The sequence below is a fragment of the Dipodomys spectabilis genome, unplaced genomic scaffold (assembly GCF_019054845.1).
Source record: "Dipodomys spectabilis isolate Male_0828 unplaced genomic scaffold, ASM1905484v1 ptg000099l, whole genome shotgun sequence".
Lineage (NCBI taxonomy): Eukaryota > Metazoa > Chordata > Mammalia > Rodentia > Heteromyidae > Dipodomys > Dipodomys spectabilis.
Window position 1 is genome coordinate 432,806 of NW_024870776.1, and position 24,437 is coordinate 457,242.

Sequence of the window (24,437 nt, forward strand, 5' to 3'; positions counted from 1 at the left end):
TCAAAATGGCTGAGAATATTTTAATAGCTAAGGAAAAGTCAACATAAAACAAATAATGTATTCCCAATAGCATTGACACATATTGCCAGAGAATAGACATTCTCTTTCCTGTTAGCACAGTGGACACTGCTGTCAAATCTACCTACTTTATGTGGTGATCTTTTCTTCTCTCTGGATTCTAATCTCCAAGCGCTCTGGCATCATCCCAGACTGCTTTATTGCAATGCCCTGATAAAAGCATGTATAACTTCATGGCGGTGAACCTGTGCAATTGTTGTGGTCCCCATTTAAGGAGCTCTGTGCTGTTGTAGCAATGGCTGGTTCTACAGAAGTAGGTGGTAGGAGGAAAGGAGCGTGGTTTTTACAACTGATATAAAAATAGCAATAGCTTCATTTACAAACAAACTCAAAATTGGCCATGTGCCTTCCACCACAAGGGAAGATTACTTATTTTCAGTTTACTAGAGCACTTGAGATATATTTAGCTCATTTTATAACTTCTTTACTATTGAAAGCTATCTTTGAAATTCACTTTTTTTTTTTTGATTATGGGAATTGACCTCTGGGCCTGGGTGCTGTCTCTCAGCTCTTCAGCTCAAGGCAAGGCTCTACCACTTGAGCCACAGTGCCATTTCTGGTTTTCTGGAGGTTAATAGGAGATAAGAGTCTCTTACGTATTCTTGCTCTGGCTGGCTTCGAATTGCAATCCTCAGGGCTCAGACTACTGAGTAACTAGGAATAAAGGCAAGAGCCAGTAGTATCCGGCCTGAAATTCACTTTGTATTTAGTTTTTTTGATATATATTTTTTGTTGTAAAAATAGTGTACAGAGGGGTTACAGTTACATGAGTAGTATAATGAGTACATATCTTACCAACATTGTTACCTCCTCCTTTATTTTTCCCCTACCATCCCTTCCTTCCCCATCTTCCCAACTCCTTCCTCCACATCCCCCATGAAACTGTAAAGTCCATTTTCAATGTAGTGTCTTGTACATCTCATTGTTACAATGGGTAAACCTGTATACTTATTTAAGCATTTTCTTATATCTCTTCCCCTCCCCAAATTATAAAAATGTATATACAAGATGCAGGACACTGGAATCAGATAGTGAAAACAGGAGCTATACTATGAAGGAAAAACAAAAAAAAGAAACAAAAGAACCACATAGCGTATTTTAAGTACATTAAAAACAACACTAAGAAAGAAAACAACCACTGTGTCTCTGTCTTGGGGTTCTCTTAACATCATCTTATATGGTCATATGTACATAGCTTTTGATCGTTTCTGCTACACAGGTACTAGTTATTGCAAATAAGGGAAACCATGAGATCTATGATCCTTTGGGCTGGCTTACTTCACTTAACATAATTTTTCCAAGTCTTTCCATTTCCTAACAAATGGGGCATTGTCATTATTTCTGATGCAGGCATAGAATTCCATTATATATATACATATTATATCACATATAATATATATATATGTATATGTATATATATATATATATATATATATATATATATATATATATATCACATTTTCTTGATCCATTCATCTACTGAGAGGAATCTGGGTTGGTTCCATATCCTAACTCTGGAGAATAATGCTGCGATAAACATGGCTGTGCTGGTAGCTTTGGTATGACCTTGTTTGTGATTGTTTGGGTAAATGCCCAAAAGAGGGATTCCTGGGTCATAGGGAGCTCTATGTATAGTATTTTGAGGAATCTATACTGCTTTTCAGAGTGTTTGAACAAGTTTACACTCCCACCAAAAATGCAGTAGGGTTCTTTTCTGGCCATATCCCTTCCAGCATCTATTGTCACTACAAAGCCTTCAAAGCAGAACTCACACCAATATTCCTCCAACTCTTCAATGAAATTGAATGTGAAAATTCACTACATACTCTTTCTATGAATCCATTGTTAGTATTCCACTGGAATACTAATACTAGTTTCTAAGGGAGAGAGCTTGGTTAGCCCCCAGCCTCTCCTCTGCCATCTTCCCCCCCAATCATCTGAAATTCACTTTTTTAAGACTCCTAATAGAGGAATGTTAATGCAGTGAAGGTCCCTCAAAAATAATATTCACATCAATTAGTTAATGGCTGACTGACTTTAGGATAGGTTTAAGGAGAGAGAATGTACTTAGAAGAGTACAAGGGAATTGATTTTATATCCAGGGTGTTGATTTTGTCCTAAGCTGGAGAATGGAGAGTAGCTTGACCATTTGTCAGAAGTGAGGTTGATGGTAGATCCCAAATACCACTGAATGTTGTGATTCTACATGGTCTCCGTTAGTTGAACTGAATGGATTCAATGAGTGGCTGGTACCTCCTGGATGAAGAGAAAAATGGAAGGAGAATAAGGATGATGCCACATTGTAAAGCAGATAGCCAAACGTTAGTTCAACTCTTGGAAACTCCAGAAGATTCCCAGCAGAGAGGATGTTTCAATGGCTACCCAGGGAAGCCCCAGTGAAGCAGAGTGATGGCAACAATGTCAACAGCACAGACTCTGTTTTGTAAAATATCTGTAGACAATGTTAAAGGCAGTTGTCTGGATTTGTACTCTTGGTGTTTCCCTCTCCATATATCAGGAACCTGATGAAACAAAAGGAGGAAATTCTGAATGAGGGTGTCCCCAAACCAGGCCTTCTCAGTGGATGATTTTAACACTATAATCATCTTGCTTTCTCTAGACATTTAAGATGGTTGCAGCCTAGAGGAACATTATGTGACTCACAGGGAAATTTAGTTGTCAGGTTTAAACTCCTGATAAAAGGCTGTGTCCTCATACATACAGGTCAGAAAACTGGTGTCTTAAATAAATGCAGCTGTTATTTTTCTATATATTTTGAATATAGTGACTATAAGATTTACATAAATCTATGTACTCATGTACCACATAAGATCTGAGAAAAATCTGTACATTGAGTTTCTAGGTTTCTAGCCTTATTTTTTACATACTTGTTTTATTATTTTGTAATTTCTATTTAAAACCATAATATTTGAATAACCACACAATATTTGAATATATTAAGCTAACCTCATACATATATTTAAATACTACATTTCTAGTAATGGAATAAATTTTAAAATCACAGCAGTTTATTTTGAGGAAATAAGTTTACTAGTTCTTAAAAGAGAGGTAGTATTTAGGCAATTTTAGGAAAATTATTTATTCAAACATCTTGATAAGCGTTTATAGAAAAAGTCATCTTTCAAGTATGTGTTTTCAGCAAAAGAATCAGACAAAAGAGAGTAATGTCAAAACAATCTTATAAAATAATATTTATACCAGAGAGATTAAGGAGTCTTTAGTAACTGTAAAACACTTATACATTGTAAGATCTTCAGCACTAATATTTTATAGTATTCACCCTCTATCTTTACCCTGTTCAGATCTTCCACTATGGGACTAGAAGCACAGCAGTTTGAAGTATAAGTCTGATCTCCAAGTCAAATCCTCTGGTGTACATATATTATTTTTCTTCCTGTCCTTATTTTTTGAATAATATTTATTTCTCATTATATGGTTCACCAATTTTGATTAAAGAAAAGAGACATCATTTATTAATACATTGATAACTTCTGAAGCTCCAAATGATGCTAACTTTCTTCAGGGAATTTACTGTAGTTTGTGGCAAAATAAGTTGTCAGTACAATAGTAGTTTTATCCCAATCATGATCAACAGCTATTGAATGAGATCTTTTTTTTCCTTCTACATTGCATCTTAATGAGGTTTGTTGTTTTTTAAATCTTTGTAGCCTCTGAAATCCCACATGTGTTAGTTATTTAGCTTCTTGAAACCTTGGCAGCCTCATAGCAAGTGTGACACCATAGAGAAAGGCTGAGGGACATTTTAGTGCAGGGCCCTCACCCCTGAACTTCCCTTTGGACTGGGAGCTTAGTTTCTGTTGCTTGGTAAACTTGTAACACTATTTTAAATGTTTTATTTTCTGTTTAAGATGTGACCTATTTTATTATTTACCCTTAGGTTTAGAATTGGTCTACTTAGAGCTACTCTTCCATTTTTTCCTTTAGAAATGTCCTAGTTACAAAAAAAAAATCATACCTTTATTCTTTCAAGGCCTAGGACACTTTCATTATGATTCTGTCTGAAGGAGCAAGCTGACCAGCTGTTGGGATTATAACATAATTAGATGATCTTTGCTATGATTTAGGGATCAGTATCAATCCCAGCTATAGACAGCACCAAAATCATCTGGAGAATTTGTTAAAATTTTAACAGCTAGATCCCTGAAAGATATTTCTGATTCATTCAGACTGGAATAGGGTATACAAATTTAAATTTTAAATTTCCCAGATGATCTAGGGCAACACTATCAAAGAAAGATTAGATAAGCACATTTTTTTTCACTTCACCTTAACTCAGAAGAAATGTAATTTATTTAAAACCATGCATTCCTGTGAATGATAGCAATTTTACTGATAAAATTCACATCTGCTTTATTCATATTTAATTCAACTCTGATAATTATTCTGAATATTTTGTTACATGCTCTCTTAATTCTGCTTTATAACTCACCTAAAGTGCGTATTTCTTTCCTTTTGTCCTTCAAAAATTAGAAATTAATATATAAACATGATTATCATAAAATGCTGCCAAACTCACTCCAAATCCTAGTAAGCCATTCTGTTCATGTTGACAACCAAGTCTCAAGTTTATGTGGTGAGGGAAAGATTTTGATATGCCCAATATAATAAAAGAAGAGTACAGTTGGAGGATTTACAGAACCAACTTCAACCTTTATCATTCACTGCTGTAACCAAGACAATGGTAATTAAGAAAGAGTTAGACTGGAAAAGAATAGAAAGCCGTGACCGTTGTTGCTTGTCTCAGACATATATAAGTTGATTTTAAGAGAAATGAACCCCAAGATAAGGACTCAAATGTTTTTTTCTTGCTTGCTACTGTTTCGAACATATTTATAAGATATTTCTTTGTTGCTTTGTATGTCCCTCCCCCAGGGTATAATCCCTGCTTTCACTGTATTTGATGTTGGTATAATTTGTGGAGGGGAAGGGAAAAAACAAATCATTTAAATAGGGATACAGGTGGACCCATTGCAACAATGAGATGTACAAGATGTTATGTAGAAAAACGAACTTTACCACTTTGGTGCGGAGGGGAGGGGGGTGAAGATGGGAAGGGATGGGAAGGGAAAACAAAGGAGGAGGCAATAATGCTTGATAAGAAATGTACTCATTACCTTGCCGATGTAATTAATTGTAATCCCTCTGTACGGTATTTTCACAATTAAAATAGAAACCCCAAAGATGCAGGGGCACGCGCACGTGCACACACACACACACACACACAGAGTTAACTTACACTTGAAATAAAAAAAAAAAAAAAAAGTATAGAGCTGGGAAGGTGGATCAGTGCTAGAGTGCTTGCTTTGCATGCCTGAGGCCCTGGGTTGGATTACTCAGCACCACATAAACAGAAAAGGCCGGAGGTGGTGCTGTGGCTCAAGTGGTAGGGTGCTAGCCTTGAGCTGAAGAGCTGAGGGATAGCCTCCAGGCCCAGAATTCAGGCCCCACAACCGGCAAAAAGAAAAGAAAGTACATAATGTAAACTATTTTTAACAAATACTATTGGTAATCTGTTCATCCACATGGGAAAAACATCCACACAGACCTTGTACCCTTTGTAAAACTCAAAATGGATCCTTAACCTAAATGTAATTGTGAAACTCTATAAAACTCCCAGTAGATAACAAAAGAGAAAGTCTAGATGGCTTTTGCTCTGGTAATGACTTTTTAGATACAACACGGAAAGTCTGATCCATGAAAGAAATAACTCTGTGAAAGTCATTGTCAGGAGGATGAGAATGCAAGCTAGAGACAAAAAAAATTGCAAACAGCATGATAAAGTACTGTTATCCAAAAATACAAAGAACTTAAAAACTCAATAAAAGAAAATAATAAAAGAAACATCTAGGTTCAAAACAGGCAAAATGCCTGAAGAGATGGCTTACCATAAAAACACATACATGGGAGCGATGGGTGACAATGTTGTCAGACACTTTGTATTCATATACTGCTTTGTAGAATGGGACCTTCTTTGTACAACTACTAAAGATAATAATAATAAAAAATGTTAAAAAAAACATACATGTCATAAAAGTGTCTTTCCTGGATGGGAGGCTGATAATGGGGTGAGTCACAAATTCGAGTTTATATACATTTTTCTAATTTGGGGAAGGGAAGGGAAATAACAAAATGAGGAAATAAGGATACAGGTTGATCCAATGTAACAATGAGATGTACAAGACATTATGTTGAAAACGAACTTTACAGCTTTGGGGAGGGAGAAGGTGGGGAGGTGGGTAAGGAAGGGATGGTAGGGGAAAAACAAAGGAGGGGGTAGCAATGTTCCATAAGAAGTGTACCTTACCTTACTCATGTAACTGTAGCCCCTCTGTACACTCCTTTGTACAGTATCTTTACAATAAAAATATATATTAAATATATGAGTGATGGAAAGTCTATTATTTCTACTCAGTTTTGTTACAATTCTAAAATTTCTTTCTTTTTTGTTTTTTGTTTTGTTTTTTATTATTATGAAAATACCATACAGTACATTTCTTATCAAGCATTGTTGCCCCCTCCTTTGGTTCCCCACACCATCCCTTCCCCTCTCCACCTCCCCCACCCCCACACCCCATAACACCACCACCCCCACCCTCCACCCCCCACCCCACCAAAGTTGTAAAGTTCATTTTTCGACATAACGTCTTATACATCTCATTGTTGTAGTGGGTCCACCTGTATCCCTATTTAAACAGTTTGTTTTTTCCCTTCCCCTCCACAAATTATATCAGCATGCCCCTCAGTAGATGATTGGATTAAGAAAATGTGGTATATATACACAATGGAATTCTATGCCTCCATCAGAAAAAATGACATTGCCCCATTTGTTAGGAAATGGAAAGGCATGGAAAAAATTATATTAAGTGAAGTAAGCCAGGCCCAAAGAAATATAGGTCCCATGGTTTCCTTTATTTGTAATAACTAGTATATGTCTGAGACAAACAGAAACTGTCAGACAAGTTGATGTTAGGCAAAATGAACCCCAAGATAAGGACTCAAATGTTTCTTTTTCTTTCTTGCGATTGTTTCCAAAGATGAGTTCTTTGTTGCTTTGTATGTACCTCTCCCAGAGTATAAACCCTGCTTTCACTGTATTTAATGCTAAAATTTCTTTAAAAATTAAAGTTTATTTAAAATTGATAAATACAATCGATAGAAGTATGCCTCTGTGGTAGAGGACCCAGTTTAGATACCTGGCATTAAAAAACAAAAACAAAGATGAAGGAGGGATAAAGAGGAGAGGGCGAGAAGGGGGGACACAGCAGTGAGGAGAGAGACTGAGATAAAGATAAAGAGACAGGAAGGGATGGAAGAAGAAAGGGGGGAAGCATAAGGAAGTAAGGAAGGATTGAAGGAAAGATGGAAGAAAGAAGGGATCAAGGGAAGGAAGGAAAAGAAGAATTAAAAACTGAACAAATAAAAATACTAATGAATTATGACATTTTAATAATTACACATTTAAATGGGCAAGTTTCCAAAATATTAATGTGAAAAATTGTAGATGATTAAAAATCCTTGATATTCAAGAAGTTTCCTTTTAATTCTAATTATTTTTAGACTATCCCTTTTTCATTATGTGTATTTTCCCCTTTATACATCTTAAAATCAAATAAAAACATTTTTCTTTAGAATCACCATTTGATGTCACACATAGGAAGACATCTAAAAATGCTCACATCGTTTCAATCATGAAAGTCTTTCACATGAGTTTGGCAATTGTGAAAAATAAACAGTGGCATCTCTGAACATTTTCAAAGGTCCTTTTTCTTTGTTAGCATGGAAATGAAAATAAAAATGACAAATGGGAAGGTGAGTCTTTAGCCCAGAGACAAGAGTGAGGAAACTGCCCTTACACAGATGATAATCCTGTTTTTATTACTTCTATCCTGAGCCAAGTCCCTCCATTGATACTTGGCTCAAAATAACAAAATTACATCCCATGCTGATACTTGAAATAGCAGTCTACTGCCTTTTGTATTTTAGTTTGCAGATAATTATTGAGGTGAAAAGGGACAACAAAGTCAAATTCTAGTGTAACCTTGAATCTTCCCTGCCCATGCTTCTGTATACTATATATCTTTAGTTTTCCCCAAATACAGAAGAATACAGAAAGTCTGTGAATTTCATAAATGGAGTTAAATTAGCAACTCTGGTCTTATTGACAAATGATAACTGATATAGAATTTATAATAACTGATATTTAATCTTCTTAAAAGGGCCCAGTATAATTTATAATAACTGATATTTAATCTCCTTAAAATCACCTGGCATTTGTGGGAAACCTAACTACATTAAAAAATGTTCTCTTCTTATAAAATTCACAGAATTCTGTATGTTAATTTAAGAAAATGTTGCTATAAAATAGTTATTACTTGTCCTTCAAATTATATTTTAAATAAAGGTTTCTGAAATATAATACACATTTTATTAGCTCTCTTTTTCTTTCTGTAAAAATATATTAGGGTTATATAAGATATAAATAAGTTTATTCAGCTTATAATTCTAGTAGGAAGGTAGTTCACAATCTGGAGGACCAGGGTGCTGCCTTGTAGCCGCATGATACCTCTTAGCATAGCAACTGGAATTGCATAATGAGAGCAAGTAAGTGAACAAGCAGGGAATGCCAAACCTAATTTATAATGTCCTGTTCTTGAGGTAATCAATCAAGTCCCAAGAAACTTAATACACTTTCATTTTCCATATATTAATTCCTGCTGGTAGTTAGTTGTGCCATGATCTGGCTGCCTCAAGCCCAGGTCACCTCTTGAAGGTCCTAGAAACTTTTTACATCTTTGCCATAGGAATCACTCTTCAAGTACATGCATATTTGGAAAATCACATTCATGCACAAGTACAGAAACTTTTTTAAATGTACATATACAGTTTAATGATTAAAATTCAGCTTCCTGTGTCACTCGCACTCAGATCATACAGAGAATACACTTCCTACTTGATATCCTCCTCTTTCATAGCTCAGTTGGTTTGCTCTTTTAGAAAGTAAGCGTCATCCTGACAATTTACCATATGAGACTCTTGCTTATCTATACCACATTTTTTCTTTTTCCTAGTGAAGAATGTATTTAATAAACACTATACTTATTTTAAAATGATAGAAGGAATGATATAGATTTTAGAATGTCAAGATACATTGTACTTATAAATTGATATGTAGAGTTGAATCCCTTTGTACAACTACTTAAAGGTAAAAAATGAATAAGTTTAAAATAAATGAATACCAATATATACACAGTAAACATACATAACCAAAGTATTGTATATACAAAGGAAAATAAAAATGGTGAAACTTCTTACAATTAACTGATAGTCCATAAAAATGAATAACAGGTAGCTGGTACCTGAGATGTGTGAGAGAAGGCCAAGGGGAGAGGGATAGATGAATGAAGAGAGTAGGAGGGGAAAATAATGTTTAATGCATATTCATTGAAATTAGGAAAATTGAATTGAGGGATTGAGTTATGAGGATCGGGAGACAATGATGAAAAAGTTGATATTGATCAAACTGCATTGTACTCATAAATTGACATGTTGAATAGTAAGCACTTTTTATAATTACTAAAAATAAGACGATGATAGACATAAATTAAAAATAAATAAAATTACTAGAGTTTATTTGAAGTTACACATATACACAGGTATATATATGTATATGTATATTGTATATGAAGGTATACATATAGGTATACACACTTCCTTTAGTTAACATGTTCCATGAGAACCATTCTTGTTTCATTGAACTTTATTTTAATAATTTTACTTGCCATGCACCCTGAAACCACAGTTTATTATTGTATGCACCTACCCAATACATTGGAAAATATATTGCTTAGCTTATATATTGTTTAAATCCTGATATGCAGATGCAACAATTCCAAGTGAAGCTGTGATGAGCACTGTGCATGTACTCGCATGTACTTTTATTCCCAGTATGTGCAGTAGAGATTACAGGTGAATTCTTCAACACTCTCCTGATATTTAAGACCTTCTGCAATGCTACAGCTCATCAAAACCCGACACTTCTTACCAGTTCAATTGTAAATACACTGAAGGTAGCCACAGGATTTGCATGTGATTTTAGTATTTTTCTCTATGAGAACTTTGGTTCAATATTTTCCAGTAGTAGTCCAAATCACTTTTACTACAAGCCACATTAATACAATTGCTTAAAATGCCACTTATCTACTGATATCTATTTTCACCCTTTTCTTGTTCATAATATTGTTATCACTTTTTAAGTTTAAATTTTTCCTATTATTTTCGATGATTCTTAGTAATACAATTTATTTTGAATAACAATTTTTGTGTTGGAATGTTGATAATGTATGCATCCGTTATAGAAATTTGAGAATATTTTAGGTATACAAATCCTACTGTCAAAAAAGGTGACTATTTTTCTTCTAAATCTAACATTCTAGTTGATTTTGTTTTTCACATGACATTGGGTAAAACTTACAATTTTTAATTATTGATCTTTGGTGAGATGGATGGTAACTGTATTTCTAGGGTCTTCAAAGAAAAGATGTCAAGAATTCTTAAATATGTACATTGTTTTAAGAATTGACAATATCTTTATGTAGAGTAAAAACTTCTATTCCAAAATTTTCCTTTTGCCATGAATTCATAGCAAATTTTCTGAAATATTTCTCTACATATTTTGAAGATTTCACTTAACTTCAGTATTTCAGTCTTGTTATATGTTGAAGTGTGCCTGTGCTTTTCAATATCATTCTATGGTTGTGCTTATTTAAGGAATAAATTTAAGCCCCTTGTTATTTAAAGCGTGATTAAAATGCAAATTTCCTCCTCACAATGCACACCCTTCTCAGCTCTGCTGCTAAGGTAGGTTGACCTCATATTGAGCTAGTGACTGAACTTTCTATTGTTATATTCTCTGGAATACTTTATAATCATTCTGGTCAATTTTGAAAGCAATTAGTTTAAATTCAAAATGTGTTCAAAAAGCCCTAATATTTTCTTTGGGGTTCATTTTAATATCATTATTTTCTGTGTACAATCTTTTGCTCTTGCCAAATACTTTATATATTTTCCTATTTTTTCTAATGCCTTCACTTACTAGCATCTTTTCCTTTCATTTATTTTTTTTCTATTTCTAAACTATTTTAGGTTCTTAATCTAAGGTCCTAAAATTTACTTTTCAGACTTCAATAAAGGTATATTGTTTAGTTTTAAAACATTCTGGAGATAGATATCCCACCTATCTGTGACTATTCGTCTCTAACTCAATTTAAAACACATATGCCATTTGAAGGATAAAGCTATTTGACACTTGAACCCAAATATAATAGCATAATCATTAAACAACCGTAACCATTACTTGTAATTTCTAGTATGCCTATACATAATTTTTGTTTAATTATTGTTATATGGTTGATATTTTTGCAAAAAGAAAGTAAGCAGATTAAGTAAGTGGATTGTTAAAAATTTCTTTTTCTAAAAGCTATGTACATATGACCATATCACCTGATGCTAAGCAAAATGAACCCCAAGATAGGGACACAAGAGATTTCATCTTTCTTATTGTACTTTTTAATGTACTTACAATGTACTATGTGACTTTTTTTTGTTTCTTTGTATGTTCTTCCCCCATGGTACAACCCCTATTGTCACTGTATTTGATTTTGGTGTCCTGCATCTTGTATATACATTTTTCTAGTTTGGGGAGGGGAAGGGAAATAACAAAATGCTGAAATAAGGATACCGGTTGACCCATTGTAACAGTGAGATGTACAAGACACTATGTTGAAAACGAACTTTACAACTTTGCGGGGAACAGGAGAAGGAGTTGGGAGGTGAGAAGGAAAGGAATGGTAGGGGGAAAATAAAGGAGTGGGTAACAATGCTCCATAGGAAATAGACTCATTACCTTGCTCATGTAACTGTAACCCCTCTGTAGAGTATCTTTACAATAAAAATATGTATTTAAAAATTATATTTCTCAGTAGATTTTAGTTCTTTATTGTTTGTTAGGGGAAATTATGCTAAAGTCTCATATGGCTGTTTGTCCATGCTGTAGTTGCTCTGCTGATTTTTCATTTATGCTTTGAGAGAATATTATAGGACACATTGCTATGTCTTTTCTGTAGATATGATATTTCTAGATCATGAAATGCTCCTCTTCATTTCTAGAATTGACTCTTGCCTTATGTCTGCATTCTAATGTTAGTGTTGCTGCGCAGTTTATTTTTTGCCTTGCACTTGTTCAGTGTGTTTTCCAGTTACTTTTATTTCTAGCTTTCTGTACTCTGATGCTTCTAATATGCCTTTAAAACAAGATAAAAACCTGACATTTTGTTTCTGCTTTTTTTATGCACTTATTTATATGCTATAAGCAGCAGGAAATCTTTCACTAGAACCAAGCTATTTTATTTATCTGCATAGCACAGTTTATTCGTTCTGCTGGTTACCTTATCTCCCCTTAGTATATATTCTCAAAAATTCCATCATTCTGTTCCCTGTTAGCCACCTGATTTCTTTTGAACTAAGTAGTATTGTCTAATGTATTTTCCTTCTATTTATTTTCAAGTTTATAATTTTTGGCTAAAGAACTTTTCTCTGTAATTTTAATGTGACCACCTTAATGATTATAATATTCAATGTAATTTTTATTTTTTAATGGTTCTTAGAGTGTGTTTTGAGGCCCCTGGGAGATGCTTGTGTATTTTTAAGTGTTTATGCAAAGCTATATTCATGAAATGTAGATGATAGTTGATTTTTCCTCATTTCTGTCATAAATATAGAGCAGGTATGTTGTAGATGACTGATATCACAAAAAATATTCTCATGTGCTATTTTTACTAAACTGTACTTATTTATTTGTTTAAAATCAGAAAGAATGACACTGCCCCATTTGTTAGGAAATGGAAAGACTTGGAAAAAATTATATTAAGTGAAGTAAGCCAGACTCAAAGAAACTTAGGTCCCATGGTTTCCCTTATCTGCGATAACTAGTGTATGTCTAGGACAAGCAGAAGAGGTCAAAAAACTATGTCATATGACCATATAACCTGATGCTAAGTGAAATGAACCCCAAGATAGGGACATGGAGGTTTTATCTTTGTTGCTGTTCTCCTTAATGTACTTATAATGTGCTATGTGATGTTTTTTGTTTCTTTTGTATGTTCTTCCCTCATGGTACAACCCCTGTTGTCACTGTATTTGATTCTGGTGCCCTGCATCTTTTATAAAACATTTTTCTGAATTGGGGAGGGGAAGGGAAATAACAAAATGCTGAAATAAGGATACAGGATGACCCATTGTAAAAATGAGATGTACAAATCACTATGTTGAAAACAAACATTACAACTTTGCTGGGTGCGAGTAGGAGAGGGGGTGGCAATGGATGGAGGAGTTGGGGAGGGAAGGGATGGCAAGGGAAAAATATAAAGGAGGTTATAACAATGCTCGATAGGAAATGGATTCATTACCTTGTTCATGTAACTGTAACCACTGTAGAATATCTTTACAATAAAAAATATTTAAAAAATACAAAGTTAGTGTGTACTGTAACTAATAGCAACAGAACATTGACTAATGGAACTTATCACTAGGTAAAAAAAAAAAATGATGACCAGAAAATCATCCCAAATGTATAAATGTCTGTACATCTAAATTTTGCACATTGAATTTTCTAGAATTGAGTCCTTACTTAATAAATTTGATATTAAAACAAAAAATAAAATAAAACAAATTAATATCCTTTAAATGGATAGCTTTATTTTTTTGTATAAGAAACATTAAGAAAATAAATATCTTCATCAAAATTTTTTGAGGTCTTCTCAAATTTTAAAATGCTAAGCAAACCTACAGCTGGGCAGTAGTGACTGAAACCTGTAGCCCTAGGTACTCTAGAATAGATGAGACCTGAGAATCAAGAACTGATGTCAATTTAAGCAAAAATGTCTACAAGACTCCATCTCCTTATTATGCAGCCATTAGAAATGACAAAACAATGGCATTTGGAGAGAAATGGATGGAACTAGAAAAATCATTTTGAGTGAGGTAAGCTAAGATCAGAGACACAAACAGCACATGGTCTCCCTGATATGTGGATGTGAAGTAAAAAATGCAAGGAGATATGAGAAAGTAAACAGGACTCGAGAAACAAAGGACCTCCATTCAATTTGTCATATCATTACTAAATAGCTCCATGTTCTTGACCACATATAAGGCATATATGTGTGTGTGTGTGTGTGTGTGTGTGTGTGTGTGTGTGTGTGTGTGTGTGTGTGTGTGCACATCTGAGGGAAGGTAGAAGGAAGACACAGAATCAGAGGGAAGCAGGAAAATATACAACAAAGGAGCCCATCAGCTGCAGTGGACCCTGATGAAAATGAACGCAGTGATGGGAGGGAAAGCATGAGTGGGAAAGAGGGAACAAGTTATCCTAAACAAAAGGAAAGAAATGTACATATCACCCAATGTGGAAGAAATAGTTGTATTGTCAAAGCTCATAGAATTCACAAACATTATAGACCATGATAATGACAATTTGCCTTGTGAAGGTTAAAATGTGTTTGTGACTTCTACTAAGTATCATTATCTCACAATGCTGTGAAATTTGTGAAATTTATGTAATCACTTAATCTCAATAAAAATTATTTTAAAAAGAAAAAAAGACTCCATCTCCAATTAACCAGCAAAATTCTGGACTAGAGGCATGGTTCAAGTGGTAGAAACCTAGGAATGAACAAGAAAACCATTATTGCCACTGAAATTAAGAAATATATTATGGGGAACCTGTTCAAAAAAGCTTTACTACTGAAGTTTATTCTCTTAGAGCTTTACACAGAGATTAATTTGGAGATTAACACTTTTACAGAAGTTACTTTCAAAATATATCTGTGACTACTAAAATATAATGTTAAATGTAGCTTATGTCATCTTCAAATAACTGAGATTACTTTGTCCAAAACTACTTTCTACTGAATTTGAATGCTTTTGTCATGTTATAATAACAAATCTATGCAAATTTTTTATATTCATTCTCTTTCATATTTCTAGCATCTGAGTCTCTGCATCATCCATTATGTTGGGTTCTTCAATGTTGACTTTATCACTTCAAGTGTCTACCTATTATTAAATCTGAATCTCGCCTGCAAATTCTATTGTATATAGAATCTAGTCTGGCTCTCTTTTTCATTCGATTCATTAAAGTTTAACTTGAATGATATGCTGCCTTACCTTTTATTCTTTTGAGAAAGCAGTTGTCAGTGTAATTGTATCAATTTAGTATTTCATAGAAATGTAATATTTGGCCTTGGGATATGGCTTAGTGGTGAGTGGTTGTGTACCTTTCACAAAGCCCTGAGTTTATATACACTGCACGTATACATGAACACACACACACATTCACATACATGTCATTTAAAAAAATATTGTTGTTGTAAATGTGATGTGCAGAGTAGTTACAGTTACATAAGTCAGGTAATGGGTACATTTCTATTTTCCTCCTAAAACAGAGCTGAATATCTTTTTTATTTTAAATAACTTTAAGTAATTGTACAAGAGTTGTCATTTAACAAAGCAGTTAAGTTATCTAGAGTTAAGTTATCTTGTTCTATGTCACCCCTTTTGACATTCTCACCCATTTCTCCCCTACAAGCTCCTTCACTTACTCTTCTTTTTGTAGGCTATACATTGGATTTTTTTAAAATATAATTTACTGTTACTGTAAAGGTGATATACAGAGAGGTTACAGTTACACATGTCAGGTAAACCACATGTGTCTTGGTAAACCACATATAAATTTTTAAAGGTAATATTTTTTCTGAATTTTTGCCATTTATTTATTTGTTTGGTTGGTTGTTTTTATTTATTTATTTTGCCTGTCCTGGGGCTTGAACTTGGGGCCTGGACACTGTGCCTGAGCCTCTCTGTGCTCAAGGCTAACCCTCTACCACTTGAGCCACAAGGCCACTGACAGCTTTTTCTTTTTATGTGGTACTGAGGAATTGAACCTAGGGCTTCATGCATGCAAGGCAAGCACTCTGCTATAAAGCCACATTCCCAGCCTTTGCCATATTAATATGTATTGTTTACACTGGTTTTCTGAAGACTCAGGATGAAGTACCCTATTGTGACTATCAGTAGGTTAACCCTTTTTATGAATTTTAGAAACTTTTCTTATTGCAATTCTTTAACTGTCTTCTATCATTTTTTTCTATCTCTTGAAACTCAAAAGCATTTCAAACTCTAATTGTAACTATTTTCTTTTATTCTCCTCTTAGTTTTTATCCAACTTTTGCTGTGTAGAAATTTTTTTAGAAATTTTAAAATAAAGAATGTTTCTAGTTCTTCAATTTTTTAAACTAGTTGCTTACCCCAAGTATAAATTTTAAATATATACTTGTCTAATTTATAAGTAAAGCACTTTATAATTTTTCCTGGTGAATATTTCAAGCTGTGTCTTATTTCTTCTTCTTCTTCTTTTTTTTTTTTTTTGGTCGGTCGTATGGCTTCAACTCTGGTTGAACTCTGGGCTTGGGCGCTGTCCCTGCGCTCTTCAGTGCAAGACAAGCACTGTACTGCTTGAGCCACAGCACCACTTCCAATTTTCTGGTGGTTTATTGGAGATAAATTCATGGACTTTCCTGCCCGGGCTGGCTTTGTACTGTGATCCTCAGCTCTCAGCCTCCTCAGGAGCTAGGATTACAGGTGTGAGCCACTGGTGCCTGGCTTTGTCTTATCTCCTTGCATGTGGCAAGCATGGTTTCTATGTCCAAATATTCCAACATCTGGATCTTTTCAGTATGATTTTCTATTGTTTTTGTTCTGTGTGATATTCTCTCAATATACTTCAGGAGAAACCCACAAGTTTTAATTTTTCATTTTTCACTTATTTTTGTTATGCTGCAGGAGAGTTATGAAAATGTATTGAAAATAGAATGTAATTTTCATCCCAAGAGGTTTTTATTTACTTAAATGCTAAGAAACTATCATTGAAGATAATAAAGAAGCCAAAGCAAAATTGTGAAATTGTCTATTTCAGGATTATTTCAATGACTTATGCTGTAGCTCTAGTTCTGGCAAAGGCTTCATGGCCTTTGTCTCAACACTGTTAGAGTGCTGGTGTCTGTTACTTTAGATAAAATCTAATATTTTTGGTAAACCCAGAAGACACATTTTGAGAATCCTGGACACTAACATTTTATGTACTCTCAGCTGGAGAGGCTGAAAAACACCTTGTTCCCTGATGTGACCTTTCTATATAGAATGTAATTTAATGACAAAATTTGTCCATATTTACATTAATAAATAAATTTTTCTCTACATGATTGTGGATTTTCCTGGTTATTTTCCTATATTTTATAAAAAAGTAGTACTTTAAGAATATTATTATTTTCTAACTTTACAAGGAAACTTTAGTTGTTAAGTTGTCTGAAGTTGCTTAATAAAACACAACTACTAGTGGGAAAATCTAATTAATTCCCTCTTATATTACAGACCATTATATGTCATATATGTGTGTGTGTGTGTGTGTGTGTGTGCATGTGTGTGTCTGTGGTATATATATATATATATATATATATATATATCCATATATATATATATATATATATACACACACACACATATATGTATATATGTGTCCTTATAATGTTATTTCCTTTATGAAATGGTAAACTAGTAAGCTTTCTCTTTGAAATTATGAGGTTATCTGATTTTTATGCATGTAACCATATATGCAACACCAAATGATTATTACAGCTGTATTTTATGACTAGTTCTATTATGATATAAATTTTAGACATACATACCAGCAATCTAAGAGATTAAAGAATACATAATTTACAGAGCAAAGAAATTTGGTTCAAATTCTTTTTCTAATTTATACTTTCATTCACTCATTAAGCTAATTTGTTTAAATCACAATTTGTTATGTCATTAAATCAGGACTTTTATGTCATATAAGGTTATTGTAATACATACTGAGATAGTAAGATGATGAGCAAATTATTAATGTAGTAGAATTAACCATAGTATCCGGAAAAAAAGATGGAATTCATGTGTGAACAGACATCTTATTGTAAATATATCATTGTTATCCTAACATTCCACCCATAAATTAGGTGATTTGCTAGCAAAACACTTCTTGCTTTAAGTGAGTTAATGTCTGGCATTAGCCACTAATCAGAAGTTAGCAGAGTTTGGGTGCAGACTTTCACTTGAGCTCTTTAAATACACATCTTCCACCTGAGGTCAAGTATGTCTTTTCTTAAAGAAATGGGAGTAGCAGGGGCTGGGAAGGTGGCTCAGTGGTAGATCGCTTGCCTTGCATGCATGAGGCCCTGGGTTCGATTCTTCAGCACCACATAAGCAAAAAGAAAAAAGCCTGGAAGTGGTGCTGTGGCTCAAGTGGTAGAGTGCTAGCCTTGAGCTGAAGAGCTGAGGGACAGCGCCCAGGCCCAGAGTTCAGGCCCCATGACTTCCCCGCCCCCCCAAAAAAAGAAATGGGAGTAGCACAAGATACTAGCCCAAATGCACTCATGTCATGTGTATTAATATTTCATTGGCTACTCAGCAACATAGAAAAACTGAAAAGAAAAATTCTGCCGATCACAAAATAAAAATAAATTATATAAGGGTGGAAGTATATCTACTCACATGGGGTTTTGGTAAAAGAAAAATGCAATTTAAATAAATCTCACAGACTGTCATATTCATTTAATTAATATTTATTCATATGTTTGACTTTCACAATAGTTAAATAATGGAAAATTGAGAAATGGCTCCTACATCATGGCTTTCTTTTGAAAATTGATCCAACTATTTCTCATAGCCAGAAGCAAAGATTAGCTAACATTGACACTTGATATATAAAACATGATCGCATATTCTATAACCATATGAGATGAAGAATTAGCCCATCTCTGTCAAGCTCTGGGCTGATCTGTTGTGACATTCGGATGTGTGGGCCTGCCAGATGTGTCTCTCTCACTTATCTCCTTTGCTAACTTAACTCTCTTATGTGAAGATTACATTTCTGCATAATGAAATGGCCCTAATTGGAAACTAATGGAATGAGTCAATAGACTTTTTTATAAGTAAATATTTTTATAGCAGAAACTGGAAACATAAACCATGCTATTGAGCTTGCATAAATGAACACTTAATAAAAACTGAGTAAAACATAAATACTTATAAGAGGTTTACTTTCACTTACTAAAAGTAAATTTGTTGCAGCATAATTTTGTTGTAAATTAATCTGCTAATTTTATCAGAGATGTAAGAAGATATGAAAAACACAATAATAATTCTGAGTTTTGACAATTAGAGGGATTAAATATGAGTTTTGACAATTATGCTGACTTTTGTATATACTTATACATATACATACATATAATCATTATATATTGTGACCTGCTTTGTATCATTATGATTTTCTTTCCTTCTTTATATTTAATTTTTTCTTGCAGATAGTCTACATGGGTTGGTGTGAAGTGCGGGAGCAGGACCCCCTGCAAGACAAATTGTACTCTCCAACATTTCTCGCCTTGCGGGGTTCATGTCTTTACAAGTTTCCAGCACCTCCAGTAAGTGTTTTTATCCAAATGCATAGAGCGTTTAAACATTGTCATAACTGATGGACATCATTTAACTATTGCTAAGTAGCATATTAGCAAGATATCATGAAGAAAGTCTGGAAGAGCACACATTTTTCTGATATTTCATACTAGAAACTATCCTTGCATTAAACATTTCTTTTATTATCCTTGAAAATTTTAGGAGGAAGTTTTGGTTTTTAGCCCAGAAATTAAGGAAACAAATTGCAGAGAAACATAGGAAATTATTTTTGAAATATTTACAAGTTTATGCCAGTGTACATAATTAATTGAATAAAAATGAAAGAAACTATTGTGTTAACATTTGAGTATACCTGGAGTGAGATTTTTAAAAATTAATTATTAATATAATTTTTCCAAGTCTTTCCATTTCCTAGCAAATGGGGCAAGTGAAGTAAGCCAGGCCCAAAGAAACATAGGTCCCATGATTTCCCTTATTTGAAATAACTAGTAGATGTCTGAGACAATTAGAAAAAGTCAGATAAAATGATGTTAGGTGAAATGTACCCCAAGATAAGGACACAAGTGGTTTTTTTTTTCTTGCTATTGTTTCTAATGCATTTATAAGGAGATTTTTTTTGTTGCTTTGTATGTCCCTCCCTCATGGTATAATCCCTGTCTCTGTTTTCACTGTATTTTATGTTGGTATAATTTGGGAAGGGGAAGGGAAAAAGCAAATTGTTCAAATAGGGATTCAGGTGGACTTATTGCAAAAGTGAGATGTATAAGATGCTATGTCGAAAAATAAGCTTCACTAATTTGGCAGGGGGGGAATGTAGTTGTGGAAATGGAATGGCAGGGATGGTAAGGGAAAACAAAGGAAGAAGTAACAATGCTTGATAAGAAATGGACTTATTTCCTTGATGATGTAATTATAACCCCTCTTTACGATGTTTTTACAATAAAAGTGTTATTTTAAAAAAAGGTTAATTATTAATCAAGGTGCGTGTTATCATGATTTCTGAAAGAAATTTTAAAGGGCCATTTTAGAGTATTTGAAACTTTTAGTTGTTAACAGTAAGTTTTCCATTTAGACTTGAATCATTATCAATAAGTGAATCTCAAATTTGTTTTAACAATGAATGTTGTCTATCTAAATTTAGTCAATATTCCATTCTATGATATTATAAACCTGAAGAGTAGGATAGTGTTTTAAAAAGAGTAGGATAGTGCTTGGAAAAAATCATTAGCTTATTCTAGTCTATGTGTTGTTCAGTTCCCATTACTTTAAAAATACTTAGATGAATCAAGAAGAAAGTTTCATTGTGGCTTACAATTTGATTTAAAGGTTTTAGTCCTTGATTTCTTGGCCCTGTTGTTTGGCTTGTCATGATATAATACATCATGGTTGGAACATGTAAAGGAGAAGGTTTTCCTACTCCATGGCAGCCAGAAACAAGAAAGCAAGAAAGAAAGAGAGAGAGAAAGAAAGAGAAAGAAAGAGAGAGAGAGAGGTAAATAAAGAAAGAGAGAAAGAAAGAAAGGGTGTTAATATCCCCTTCAAGGGAATCCCTCATAACCTACTTTTCTTCCATTAGACTTTACTTCCTAAAGGTTTCATCACTTCTCAGTAGTACCATAGACATAAGACCTACTCATCAGTATATAAGGGTAGGGTTTCTTAAGGTCCAAACTATAGCTGTGAACTATTCTTTGCAACTATCAGAATATGTTTACCTATGTTGTCTCAGTATCTTTAAGCCAAAACAGTCATGTCATTAGTCTATTATATTCTAAGTTCTAGTCAGTGGAATTTGTACAACATGTAGGCTTATGTGTTGTATCAAACATCTTACTTTCAGAAATATGTACCCTACCAAACAGTAAGCACTCAATAAATATTTATTGAATATAAATACTAAATGACAGAGCATGCACTGACAGATCTGATAATCCACAAAGCCTAGGAATTTTCAAGCTTGACTTGCTGTTGTCTTGAAGTTGAAGAGCATCAACTTATTTGCATTATTGATGTCTTTACAATGTCATAAAGCATCATAGACTGTTTTCTTAACATAAATCATATTTTTATCAAAGCCAGTGTGGATATTTCACATCCTTCTGTTTTTAACTTGGCCCAACTACTAAGTATTTGTGAAACAATTTCTCATTAATTATGTTTATGGAGATTACACATCATTTAAAACATATACAGTAACATAGTTTTGGCAGACAGCATTTTATGTCAAATAAAAGTGTTTACTAAAATAAATGCTACAATAAATGGTAATAAAGCCTAGTATCGCTTTCTGGACCAAGACAGCACAGAAAGAAGCTTCTCCCATGTGATTCTGGGCATTAGGTCAACAAAGGATAGACTCTTTTCTGAGAGAGAAAGAGAAAATGCATTTGAAATCATGACAGAGGTGACAGGACAGCTGAGAAGCACAGAAACAAGAAAGCTAATCAGAGACAAGAAACAGCCCAGATCTCCAATGCCAGCTCTCAAATAATGAAGGGAATCTGAAAACAAAAGCCACAAAGAAAGCCAGGCAGAACAACATACCACTGTCAGTGCTAACCACAAGATAAACTTGCATTTCTTACAAGTCTTGAACCCATTGTGGAGTTCTGATATGGCAGTGACTTCTATGAGATTGGTCAGAATTGGAGAAGAGATCCATTTTTGTTGCTATCCACATCTCAGAGATATCTAGTTGGGTACTATCATAAGAGAGGGCCTATTTGAGATTCAATTACTCTGGGAAAATGACATGGAAAATAGCATGTCAGAGAATCTGAGGGAGGTCTCCTGTAGTGCTTAGATAAGGCTTAGTCATAGGAGATTATCTTGAGAAGTAAGAGGGTTGCAAATGGACCGTTCAGAAGTATAGGCAATAAGGAATTCTTACTATGATAGCTAAGACAAACTGATTTGTCCAAATAACAGGCACAATGTTTCAAAAACACAGAGAAATGGCCAAGGAATCAAATCTAACAGTCTGTCAGGTAGAAAAACAAGCTGAAATAAAAATGAAAAGCAAAGAAAATATATTCAATGAAATTATATCAGAAAATTCCCAAATCTGAGTGATCTGGGGCTCCTTGTAAAGGAAGTATTTAGACCCCAAATTGAAATGATTTGAGAAGAACTTCTCTGCGTCATACTGCAGTCAATGAACAGTAAAACAGGAAGGAATACTGATGCCTGAAAGAAAAGTAAATTGCCATTTTACTTAGAATGGCAAATGCATGAGAATTACATCAGCCTCTAACGAGAGTCACAGAAAGCCAGAAGAGTTCATAGTGAATAGTTCACACTCTAAAAGTACATAGCTGACACTCAACACTTTATATCCAGGAAAGTTATAGCTTAAAATTGATGGAAAAATAAAGACTTTTAGACGTATGTATAGAATAGAGGAATTTGTGATCATTAAGCCAGCCTTGCAGAAGACACTTGAAGGAATTCTACACATTGATAAGAAAGAAACAATCACCAACATGGGAGCTCAGGGACAAAAATGTTTCATATGAGAAATAGAAAGGTGAATAAGAATAAATGAATAAAACATGTTCAACTTATAAACCAGTAAATTCCTAATATCAATATGGTGAAGTAAATGAACAATGCTCAAATCAATCCAGGGAAAATACAAGGAAATTATTAAAACTAAAACATACTTTTCAAATTCAAATTTAAATCACTGTAACTATCAACTAAAAGACGTGGTTTGGCTGATTGGATTAAAACAAAGTCTGGTCTTCGTTGGCTACAAGTAAAAGTGGAAAAATGGAAAGTGAAAGGATTGGTAGAAATGTACTAATCAAATAGGAGCTAAATAATTAGGAATTGCTATATTTAATTGACAAATCCAACCTCAAGAAAAAATCAGTCAGAAGAGATAAAGTATGTAACATATTAATAAAGGAACAATGCAAAGAGAAGAAACAATAGTAATACATTCATACACATATAACTATGTTAGATCTAATTTCATGAAACAAACATTATTGTATAAAAAGACACAGATAGATTTCAAAGACAATAATTACAGTGACTTCATTACCCAACTCCTATCAACAGATGCATGTTCTAGAAAAAAAAGGTAATAAAGAAACATTAGAATTAAATTACACCACTAATCAAATTAATATCTACAGCACATTCCTTCCAACAGCAATGGAATATACATTCTTCCTAATAGTGATTGCCCTTTTCCAAAATATATCACATTTTAGGGCATAAAGAAATCTTAAAAAATTCAAGAAAATTAAAGTTATATGTTTTTATTCACCAGATAAAAATGACAAATCAATTATATAACAATATCAAGAATGCATATAGGATCTATACAAACAGCATTGCTATTGAACACTAAACTTTTGAATTTTCAGTCGTTCCTCAAAGAAATAAGGGAAGAAATGTAAAACTTTTTAGAATCAAATGAAAATAAAAACACAAGAAATCTGTACCTGTACTATGCAGTAAAGGGATTTTGTGAATATTTGTATTAAAAAATTACAAAGATCTTAAATAGCCTAATAATAGACTTCCAAATCTTAGAAAAATAAGGCCAATCTAACTACAAACTTAGCAGATGTAAAAATCTAATAAAAATGAGAGTGGTAATTAATGAAATGAACATGAAGAGAATAATATAACAATTAATATAGCAAAGAACTGGCTCTTGAAATGATAGATACAGAAGATAAATCAAGTTTTAGATCAAAAATTAAAATAGACAGAGAAGACCCAAATTAACATAGGTACAG

At 33.6% G+C, this 24,437-nt stretch overlaps 1 protein-coding gene across 1 annotated transcript in view; it reads left to right on the forward strand.

The window, feature by feature from the left end:
- The window catches only part of Sntg1 (syntrophin gamma 1), a 333,558-nt gene that overhangs the window by 222,229 nt on the left and 86,892 nt on the right, over nucleotides 1-24,437 (forward strand). Inside the window, exon 12 of the mRNA XM_042687069.1 lies at nucleotides 19,575-19,691. Within this exon, the coding sequence (XP_042543003.1) occupies nucleotides 19,575-19,691 (117 nt within the window). The remainder of the gene's footprint in view (nucleotides 1-19,574; nucleotides 19,692-24,437) is intronic.